Genomic DNA, 11346 nt, shown 5'->3' with positions numbered 1-11346 from the left:
ACTCAACCGTGGTAATAAAATTAATACAATGTTTGAAAGAGGGTTTGTGATCAAATATTGTACAAACTCAAAACTATGATCTGCACTATTAAAAAATGTCAATAGATCAAAAAAAAACATCAACAACATTAACAACAGATCACAAAAAAGTATCAACAGGAAAATGTCAACAGAATTTTAACGGTAGTCAATCAATATTGATGTTATGTTGATATTGTGTTGATACTGTGTTGACATTAAAATCTTAAAATTTACATTGTGTTGATATTGTATTGAACTGTGTTGAGGAGTTTTGAATTTGTATAATATATAAGTTTGTATTTTATCACTACCATGAGATATAATAAGCTGGAACGCCTGTAATAGTAATAATTAATATAATTGGTAAAGCTTTAGATTAAATGAATAAAGTAAAAACAAAAAATGATAAAAGTAAAAATAGAGGAGAGAATGTGGCTGACAATTTGGTTTGTGAAGCGACGACGAATGGACCCCTTTCACTCAACCATATCATATCACCATTCAATCACACTTCTCCTCTCACTTTCTTCCCATTAACAATGGAACTCTGCGGCGGAGCCACATCCATCTCTTGGGCGAATTCCCTCACTCCTTCGCATCACTTTCCACAACCACTCGCTGTATGTATGCTCTCTCTAATTCATCTCAATTTCCTTAAACCACTTCACATTTCCGATTTTGATCACAGGTTTGGAGAGTTAGGCAAACCAGACTTCTCTCTGTAACCAGCAGCATTGCCAAGGTAATAATTCCTCCTCCTCTTCCTTCTCTCTCTCTACTTCTAGTATTTGATCACGCAATCGATCAAAATTTGATAAATGTTGGAAGATGAAGGCGTCTGGTTTTCCGTTTTGTGCATTTCATTACTTATTTGATGTTGACTCCAGAAAATTTTGCCTAACTTTTCTCTGTAACTAGCAGCAGTGACAAGGTAATTCCACTTCGTTTCCTTCTCTCTAACTCCTAGTTCTAGTATTTGATCATGCAATCGATCAAAATTTGATAAATGTTGGAAGATGAAGACGTCTGGTTTTCTGTATTGTGCATTTCATTGCTTATTTGATGTCGACTCCAGAAAATCGATCGGAATTGAGGACATATGAAATGGCGATTTTCTTCAAAATTGATGAGCGCATAGATAGACAGATTGATAGTAGCATATGATAATGAATTGTTTGCTGAGATGGATTACAACTTGATAATGTCTATCGCTTGAGTTAATTTTGCTAGATTAGTTTCCCATTGAAAGAGTAGGATTGGAGAGAATCTTAGTGATGAAGATAAGAATACTCAATCAACACATGTACAACTAAGATCTATGCTGATTGAGTAAATTTTTGCTTGAAATCAATTACTCCATGTTTTTATCAAATGGCTCCATCTACCGAACGGAAATGTAGTCTATAACGGGAAGTCCTATGATAAGGTTCATTATTATGGATATTTTATAAATAAGACATGTTTACTTGGCCTTTTTTAAGCAGGCAGATGAGATGATTGTTTCAGTAACTGGAGCCACTGGGTTCATAGGTAAAAGATTGGTGCAGAGATTGCTTGCAGGTATGTATAGACTCTAGCGAAATTATATCCATGGTCACGAGCTGATTTATTGAACTAACAAGTTTCAGAAAACCGTATCTGATCATAAAATTAGTTGGTTAGTGATAGCAATGAGAATAGTAGCTCGGATTTTGTTGAAGTAATCATGGAAAATGGAAATACTCTCTCAAACTTTCATTCATGAGATGTACAAAGAGAGTTGCAATATTCCTTAGCCCGCTCTATATATTCACTTCATTTCCTATCCGTTTCGCTAGGAATAACCGCTGCTAACAGACTTCGCATAACTAATCCATTTCTGTTAAAATCAATGAGTCATGCTTCTCCTTCTAGCATTTCTTTTCTTCTCTAACTGCTAGCTTCTATGAATGGAGTCCATCTTGAAATGCTATCAGTTAGTCGAGTTATTTAGCTGCCACACTGTTTTTAGTTCCTAAAGGGGGGCTTGTATAGTAGCTTGCTTATTATATTTGATTCACAAAGTGTAAACTAATTGGTTTTTGCTAACCATCTAAGTGGCTGCAAAACTTATGCATTATTATGTGTAACTGTGTGCACTCATTCATTTTCTTGAATGTAGATGATCATCGTGTGCGGGTCTTGACACGGTCTAGGTCGAAAGCCCTGTCAGTTTTTCCGGGTAAGAAGGTAATGAAGCTATAGTTGCACTACCTTGATTTGTGAGATGGAACACAAAATGTAACGGTTCAATCAACTGCCGTCTCATTCTTATATGTAGCCAGGGACTATCCAGGAATTAAAATAGCAGAGGAAGCGGAGTGGAGAAACTGCATTCAAGGTTCTACAGCTGTTGTAAATCTGGCCGGAATGCCAATTAGCACAAGATGGTCACCCGAGGTATGATGCTCTACTACTTGGATGATTATGTTACGCCTCACATCAACAATATTTTCTGTGCACGCATTAATCTCAAAGCCCATATTGCAGATCAAGAAAGAGATCAAAGATAGCAGGATTAAAGTAACTTCAAAGGTATTCTTCGTACGCCCTTGTTGGAATCTCTTCCTAAGTTTCGAATCATCTCCTAACCGCCTGTTGAAAACCATTATTATTCTAGGTTGTAGATTTGATTAATAGCACACAGGATGACCTTCGCCCCAAGGTTTTGGTCAGTGCAACAGCAGTCGGCTACTATGGTAGGCATCTTAAAATGTTTTTAAATGCATCATATAATGACTATACAGTAGTAGATGAACAAACCTTTAAGGGTGTCTCCAATGGCGGACGTCCCGGTAGGACGTCGCCGACGTCCTACCCGACGTCCGCCGTAGTGAAGGGGAAGGGCGCCCACGCCCGTCCCATGTCCTCGCCCCTCAGCCCGACGTCCTACCTGACGTCCGCCACTGTGGCGTGGGTAGGACGTCCCACTCGGACGTCCCACCGAAAATTAATTTAAAAAAAAAAAAAAAAAAAACTCTATAAATACGGCTCGTGTCGAAATTTTAATTCCGTAAATTTTAATTTTAATAGTGAATTTATTAATTTTATTGCGGGAAGTCCTAGTGGGAAGTTCTAGTGCAATGGGAAGTCCTAGTGATGACGTGGCATGAATTTTGTGTGGGAAGTCCTAGTGGGAAGGGCGCCACCGGAGACACCCTAAGCAATTTCATGATTTGGTGTTCTGATATCATATCTGTTTTACTTAGGAACTAGTGAAACCCGAGTATTTAACGAGGAAAGTCCATCAGGAAACGATTACTTAGCTGAGGTATAAAACCTTTTTTCGTAGCCTTAACACTATATTGCTTCATTGGAGAATTTAAACTTTAACTTAGTCCATTTCCTCAGGTTTGTAGAGAATGGGAAGCAGCAGCTCTCAGAGTCAATCAAGATGTCAGACTAGCACGAATACGTATAGGCGTGGTTCTTGGAAAAGAGGGCGGTGCTTTGGGTACATATTACCCTAAACCCTCGATCCGTTAGATCTTATAGTGCTGGCCCAGAACCATGCACACATTCTTGATACAAAGCAATATCCAACACTGAAACTCATTGGCTGCTTTTGCAGCTAAAATGATACCACTCTTCATGATGTTTGCTGGTGGACCTTTGGGCTCTGGAAAGCAATGGTAACTTCTCCGAGATTCGATCTGTGATGCAATCTTCTCCCGCGTCAGTTTACATCAGCATCGTTAAAACTTTGCAGGTTCTCCTGGATTCATGTGGACGACCTAGTAAGCTTGATATACGAAGCTCTGTCCAACCCTTCTTACAAAGGTACAAAAAACTACTAGGATAATGCTTGCAACTTCAGTCCCTAAGCTAGATTAGTGAGATATATGTGACGTGAATGGCAGGAGTGATAAATGGAACGTCGCCAAACCCCGTTAGGCTGTCGGAGATGTGCGATCATCTGGGATCGGTCTTGGATCGACCATCGTGGCTGCCGGTGCCGGAGGTGGCGCTCAAGGCTGTTCTAGGCGAAGGCGCTTGTGTGGTAAATGAAATTTTTTAGATGGTTTGATGTTGAAACAAAGTGTTGAAGCTAATCCATTTGTGTATTGGTGTTGATAGGTTCTTGAAGGACAAAAGGTGGTTCCAACGAGGGCTAAGGAGCTTGGGTTCTCTTTCAAATACCCATACATTAAACAAGCTCTCAAATCAATCATGTCTTAGGCTTGGACATTTTGATTCTTTATTGTTTTGTTCTACATTTTTGGTGATATAAAACTTGAGTATTAGTTACTAATAATACTTATATACCTATGAATTATGATGAAGCTTACTTTGCTTAACACAACTTCACACTGAGTCTGAGATGATTATCTATCTATACATATATAAAAGCCGAGTTTTGGGCTACATTTTGAATATTTAAGAATATTTGGATAAATGTTGAATATTTTAGAAATGAAATTAAAATAGCTGTTACAAATAAAGTTAATTGCATTACCTTTTGGAGTAATTAGTATGAATCACAACTATTTTATGATTGGCAATCTAATAATCAATAGAATTCAGTAATTAATATAAATTGCATCCGTTCATGATTGAAAATCCATCTAATAATAAAATTTATTAGTTTTGATGTTGAATAATGCAATTAAAAGTAGGTTTAATGCATTTTAAAATATTCAACATTTCTAGAGTAATCTATCTATGATATCAATAATTTTATATGAGTTTTAGCCTTAATTTAAAATATTTATGAATTGTGGGTATCAATTTGAATATTTATAAAAGTGTGTAATCAATGTATCATTATAAGAGGAAAAAACGTATTATTATGACACATTTAAACACATTTAAATGTCTCTTTTGATTCAACATTTTTAAATTCCACAATTAATATTACCCTACCTTATTATAAGAAAAAAAACGTGTCATTATATCTTTGACCGTTAATCATTTTTTACATTTAGTATTCGGATTTATAACCTATTTATCATACTTAAGGGGACGTTTTATAGTTTTTGAACTTGGAAGGTAAACTTTTATTATTATTATTATTATAATAAATGGAGTAAGTGAAAAGTTATAGTAGAGGCATAATTTTTTTACTATAAATATGTCATTGAGTAGATTTTAATTCTCATGTTCCCATTTTTTTTTAACATTCTTTAACATGATATTAATTTTCTATATGGTGATTTTTTTTTTTCATTTGTGTATTAATAATGTTTGTTATGCACCCCCAATTCTCCCATTCTTTCAATTTTTGGTGATTGGAGAATTGTTTTTTTCTTTTATTTTATTAATATGATTTTTTTCTATTCTAAATTCACAATGTCGCCTTTAATTTTCCATGACTTTATGCACTCTTTTTTTTTTTTTTTTTTATGTATTTGATGTTGCTGAGGATTTATCTTATATCTTTTCAATCTACTAATTTATTGATTTTGATCTTTTTTTAATATCTTTTAAACCTACTAATTTTAGTAGATTATACTTATTTATTATAGTCTATGAGTTTCTTCTTTCTATTTTCCTTGACAAGTGGAACTATTATGGAGTACTATGTTTTATCTTATAAGAAATCGAAAGATTTTTATATTTGTAAGTTTTAACGGTGGGTATGATGTAAATTATTAGTGGATGTTTTGTAATTTTCACTTTCTTCTATTTCAGGAACAAAAATCACACTTCCAAATAATGGTATACTAAAGAGTTGAAGAAGCGAAAAAAATATAACCTGCACAAGGAAGAATAACAAGCATGGGTTTGGGGAAAAACAAAAATATAGCATAAAACCTTTAGCTTATTATTAGTTTATAGTATTTATTTATTTAAGCGCAGTGAGCCAAGGTTATATTTTTGTTTTAACAATATGCTTTGATGTAAAACACTACTATATTCTTATTGATTTTTTTACAACATTAAGCTGTGATTTAAATTTTACTATTTTAACATTTATCTCTAATTTAAATCTAGCATACTTCTTTAAAATTTATTTTGATTTTTTCTTAGCTTGAAGTTCGCTTGGACTTTTTAATAATGAACTATTTTTGTTATACTAATAAGGAGATTAGGAAATAAAGTAATTTTAAAGTAATGGCAAATTCTCCAGTTCCGTGTTTAATTATGTTCCTTTGTTTCATTAGTTATCATTTTTACATATTTCATGATATTTTTGGAACTCTCATGACCAATTTTATATGTTTTATAATGCAAAAATATTATTTTTGGACTAATATATTAATAAATATTTCAATGTATAAAATTTAGGAGCTCAATAATTATATTTTTTATATCTCGGTGTGGTGTTTTACTATTGAACTAAATATGTTAATAGTTTAATGTTGTTGATTTTGGGAAAAATTCGAGTGAAGTGGATTTGAGGGGAAAAAAAGCAAGAAACAAATTGTAATCAACGTAATATGTTGGGGATTAATTGTAAAGAACAAGCGTTTTGTTGTAAAATAAGTGAGATTTCATAAAAAGGAGACCCACGATGCTCATTTTGGGGCACCCGACAGATCATTTCTCTATATAAATTAACTTTGTTTGCATAATTTAATTAATTATAATTTTTAAAATAAAATATATATTTGTTTATTTATAATAGAGATCCAATAATGTTCTAATCAACATGTGTGTCCATATTACTTTATTTTCAAATTTTATTTATTAAACAATTTAAAATTAGAGTGAATAAAATAAAAAATACCGTGTATCGCACGGGTGTGACACTAGTTTATATAATTCTCAACAAGTCAAAGTAGCTCTTCAAGCCCATATATATAGGTTGGCCCATCTATATTGGACTTCGTTTGCAGAATGGTAATGGGCTGAAAAATAAAGGCATTAAGTTAATAATAAGATTCTATGTTCAAAAATTTACCCAGTATATTAATATTGCATGATAAATTTTTTTTCTTTAAAGTCTAACTTAGTTCAATTTTTCGTCAATCTTATTATTATTGTTTCCTCATTGAGTCATTGTTCATTACTCCTTTTGTACATATAATTGTCACTTTCATCCTTTAATCCAAGTAGTATGATGTTTCCATTTTATGACTTAATATCGTATATTTTGTCATCATTTATACTGTTTGTCATTTACAAAATACTCAACATCTTAACTTAATATCCATGTGGACTCATAAACCTTTAATCCGATATGTATCAAACACCCAACATCTTCTGTAAAGATCATCTTCAGTAAAATAAATCTCTAAATATCTGTTTCTCAAAACTCCTTAGGTTGAAAAAATTAGGTCACAAATAAGATATTAGAAAGTTGAGTTGAGAGTTACTGTAGATTTGAAAAGAAAGTCAATTTATTAGATATTTTTGTCAACATAAGTTTGAAAACATAAAATTTTACTGTATAGTTGACCTACCCATATTATAAACAAGAATCACGGTTGAACTATAAAAATTGGACTATATGAGAATCAAGATTAGAAATGTCTCATTTTTGTAATTTACTTCAATTCTAGGTGAGTCAAATCTTACATATGCCAAATTGATAACGTAATGAAATAAGTCAAACTATGATTTCAAATGTAGTACAATTCATAAACAAACAGACACCACCAACCATAATTTAACACAAGCAACTAACTGGCCTTGTCCTCTTCATTAACAACCCTAAAACCAACCGCTATTCCTCAGCCTCATCACCACCACCACCGCCGCCGCCCTTCATCGCCGCCGCCCCAGCCAGATAAGGCATGTTGCCTAAACAGCAAAAGAAACCATCCATAACCGTCCCCGCGGCCCCACCATCGCCAGCAAACTCCTCCACACGCTGCCTCAGCGTCTCCAGCATCGCCTGCGGGCGATGCCCCATCGCCCGGAGCACCTCCCCACACGATGCCCCCGCCACCGCGCTCTTCACCACGAATCCATCGCCGCCCTGCGCCACCACGCGAGCCACGCTCGGCCGGCCAAACAGGTTGTGGATTCCCCCTAACGCCTCCTCATAAGCCCCCCCAAGAAACATCCCCAAATAATAGGCTCCGCCGCCGGTGTCTTCTACCAGCTTGTGCAGAGGCAAGCTCGCCTCGCCGCCGATGAACCTATCGATCTTGCCGTCGCTATCGCAGGTCAAATCGGAGAGAAAGCCTCTCAGCTCCGGCTTCTCATCAAGCCGGTGGATCGGGACGATCGGAAACAGCTGGCCGATGCCCCAAAAATCAGGAATCGATGTGAAAACAGAGAGATTCACGTGATAAGTCATGATTTCATCGGAAACGCAGATGAAATCGCAGAAGCCATCGACCGCGGCGAGCACCTCCATCTCCAAATTCCCTTGCTTAAACTGCTCCACGCATCTCCCCTTCAGCTCCTCCGTCAAAAACACACACCTCTCGCGCTCTTTTCTCATCGCCGCCGCGTACAAGCTATTGTACGCGGCTCGAGCGTCGTCGCTCAGCCGCTCCACGCAAGGGGAATCAGTCCTCCTCTGCGGATCATCGCCATTGAAGCTCGCTGAAACAGCTTCGAACACTAAAACCGAGTGGTGCGAAACGATCGCGCGGCCGCTCTCGCTGCAGATCACCGGATGCTTCACGGAATTCCGATCGCACACAAACGCCACCGTTTTGACGACGGTTGAGGCGTATTCGTGGAGGCTGTAGCTGACAGATATATCGGAATCTCCAGATCTGGAGCCGTCGTAGTCGATTCCGAGGCCGCCGCCAACGTCGATGAATTCCATCGCCGCGCCACGGCGAAATAGCTCGCAGTAGATCTGCGCAGCTTCGACGACGCCGTCGGCGAGGAGAGAAGTCGAAGGGATTTGGGAACCGACATGGAAATGCAGCAATTGGAGGCAATCGAGCATCTCGAATTTCCCCAATTTCTTCACAACTCGGAGAATTTGTGCAGTCGTGAGGCCGAATTTACCTTTCTCGCCGGAGGTGGAGCCGAAATGGCCGGCGTGCTTCGTCCGCAGCTTCGCGCGCAGGCCAATCACGGGGCGGATGCCTAGTTTCCGGCCGGCGTCGATCACGACGTCGAGCTCATCCTCTTCCTCAAGCACGATCACGGAATTAAATCGCAGTTTCTTCGCTACAAGCGCGAGAGAAACGTACTCTGCATCCTTGAATCCGTTGCAGATCAGAAGCGCGTCGGGGCTTCCGCTGCAGAGGCAGCTCATCGCTAAGAGAAGCTCCGGTTTGGATCCGGATTCCAGCCCGAACCGGAAGCCCGACCCGAACTCAACGATGTCCTCCACCACAAACCGGTCCTGATTGCTCTTCACAGGGTAAACCCCCTGAAAATGCGCGCCGTAGCCGCGCGATTCGATCGCCGAATCGAACGCCGATTGAATCGATTCGAGCCGATTTCGCAGCACATCGGGGAATCGGACGACGAGAGGGAGCTGCAGGCCGAGGCTGGACGCCTTTTTCACGACTTTCAGAAGATCGATCTCCTGATGCGGCAATGTATCGTCTCCGAACGGCCGAACTGAAATGTCGCCGGCGGAATTCACGGCGAAGTAAGGCGGTCCCCACCGATCCACGCGGTACAGCGTCTCCGAGTGCGACGGAGACCATGCAGCGGCGGAAGAAGGCGGAGTAGCGGCGGCGTGGACTTGGAGAGTGCTACCCAAGCTGGAGAAAGCGTAGGGCTGAACTTGAGGAGAAACAGCAGTATCCACCGCCATATCCGATTGATTTGATCACTTCGGTTAGGGTTGATGAACACCGAATCAAAACAATCGATACACAAACACACCAAAAAAGTACCGAATTATAGAGATTTGCTCACCGAAAACCGAGTAATCAGAAGAGCTGAGGCCAAAAAGTAGCAAAAACTGACTAGAATCAGAACAACACCGCCGTCGCAGCGGCGATTAATGCCACGGATAGAAATCACGACGCCTGGAGCTAGAAATCAACTGTAGAAATGGAGGAGAAACAGACGGTGGTAAATCGAGAGCATGAGATAGCAGAGATTAATTAGGTTTATAAACGGAATTAGAGATTGAGGCGAAGGAGGGAAATATTGCGGACGTTGAAGGAAATATGGAGCTGGTTTGAACCATGCTGAAGCCGCAGCATATATATAGAGAAATTGCGGGTAGGTGTAGGTACGGTGCGGGCTGTGGGCCCAATTTCGATGATTGGAATTTTGTGAAATTTTTAAGTATTACTCTTTCCGTCCCGCAATGATTATCGCTGTTATTATTAACACGAGTTTTAAGAAAGATAAAGAAAAGTTGTTGGAAAAGTTAGTAGAATGTGAGATCCATTTTTTCATGTTAGTTTTATAATAAAATGTGAGTGAAGTGAGTTAGTGGAATGTGAGACCTACTTATCATTTATGATAAAAATGAAGTGTGACAATTATTGTGAGACAGACCAAAATGGAAAAGAGTGACAATTATTGTGGGACAAATGAAGTATTTTGTAGTTAGAATTCTTGTTTCATATAATGATTATGAATTTATGATAGTACATGAATTAAGGAAATGGATATAGTCGTAGAATAATAATAATAATAATAATAATAATAATAATAATAATAATAATAATAATAATAATAATAATAATAGTAGTAGTAGTAGTAGTAGTAGAGCAGTTAATTAGATAGAGATCTTACTTGTGTGGTGTGATTCTAGAAATTGTTTTGATCTACGGTTGAATTCATCATTATCGATAACCACGTGTATTATGATCTGATGCGAGAATAATTTTTGATATTGTTACGGGAAGTTAATGAGTCTTTGTAGAACTTTATATATTTCCTTCTATGTGTTTTCTATGTCTCATTGTATTTCTTTAGGATAAAAAATATATAGATAATAACTAGTGAGTACTGTGAAATAGGCTTTGCGAGTTACACTCCCACATCTGCGTAACTCGAACCTCGATCTATATGTTGATACATAAGCATCTTTCTAATTAAGTTATATTTCATCATTGAGTCAATTTTTAATTGATCATTGGATGGTTTAGTTTTTATGCTTTAAGCAAGAAGCAATTAAATTTACATGTGGAATTTGATCGACAAAAGAATAACCTATGGGATGTAGTGCTTTTTGCATTTGTTATAATGCAATGTGAAATTATATTGCAGAATTCCAAATTAAGCCAATGATGTTACTTGTTAGTTAATGGGTTATATATTGTTTTCAACAACCAATACTTCAGGCAACATACAATTATAAGAAATTAAAAAAATAACTCTATATGATTATTACTATGAAATAACTTCATCAATCGCGATGTTTATTAGTAGTAGATACCAAGTAGACTATCCAACCAATTACAGTATATTTTCAATTAATAGGAGTAACAGAAAAGAGAGGGAGGCCATATTAGTCTGATTCTCTTGAGTGGTTGAACTTGG

General features: G+C 37.5%; 2 protein-coding genes across 3 annotated transcripts; one reads left to right on the top strand and one right to left on the bottom strand.

Moving 5' to 3' along the window:
• Positions 1-497: 497 nt before the first annotated feature.
• LOC125211427 (epimerase family protein SDR39U1 homolog, chloroplastic) lies at positions 498-4322 on the top strand. 2 transcript variants are annotated; one of them, XM_048111205.1, is made up of 13 exons: positions 498-641; positions 710-763; positions 1503-1581; positions 2162-2221; positions 2321-2439; positions 2530-2574; positions 2660-2738; positions 3249-3310; positions 3391-3493; positions 3611-3671; positions 3749-3819; positions 3900-4039; positions 4117-4322. In XM_048111205.1, exons 1-13 carry the CDS (start codon positions 561-563, stop codon positions 4216-4218), a joined length of 1056 nt encoding a protein of 351 aa, XP_047967162.1. In that variant the 5' UTR covers positions 498-560; the 3' UTR covers positions 4219-4322. The 2 variants fall into 2 exon arrangements, with proteins under 2 accessions (XP_047967162.1, XP_047967163.1); XM_048111206.1 differs by having other exon boundaries at positions 499-641; positions 1506-1581.
• A 3169-nt stretch (positions 4323-7491) lies between these two features.
• On the bottom strand, positions 7492-9658 carry LOC125209780 (arginine decarboxylase-like). Its single transcript, XM_048109362.1, has one exon. The coding sequence runs from the start codon at positions 9656-9658 to the stop codon at positions 7649-7651; it is 2010 nt and encodes a 669-aa protein (XP_047965319.1). The 3' UTR covers positions 7492-7648.
• Positions 9659-11346: the final 1688 nt, after the last annotated feature.

The sequence above is a fragment of the Salvia hispanica genome, chromosome 3 (assembly GCF_023119035.1).
Source record: "Salvia hispanica cultivar TCC Black 2014 chromosome 3, UniMelb_Shisp_WGS_1.0, whole genome shotgun sequence".
In the NCBI taxonomy this organism is placed as follows: domain Eukaryota; kingdom Viridiplantae; phylum Streptophyta; class Magnoliopsida; order Lamiales; family Lamiaceae; genus Salvia; species Salvia hispanica.
Note: the sequence above shows the minus strand (reverse complement) of the source record. Positions and strands in the feature narration are given on the sequence as shown.

What these genes read in the sequence shown, in the direction of transcription:
- LOC125211427 (XM_048111205.1), top strand. Translation starts at nt 561, where the DNA reads ATGGAACTCTGCGGCGGAGCCACATCCATCTCTTGGGCGAATTCCCTC. An exon ending in TTGGGCTCTGGAAAGCAATG is followed by an intron (nt 3,672 to 3,748) that starts GTAACTTCTCCG and finishes AAAACTTTGCAG; the next exon opens with GTTCTCCTGGATTCATGTGG. An exon ending in GTCCAACCCTTCTTACAAAG is followed by an intron (nt 3,820 to 3,899) that starts GTACAAAAAACT and finishes CGTGAATGGCAG; the next exon opens with GAGTGATAAATGGAACGTCG.
- LOC125209780 (XM_048109362.1), bottom strand. Translation starts at nt 9,658, where the DNA reads ATGGCGGTGGATACTGCTGTTTCTCCTCAAGTTCAGCCCTACGCTTTC.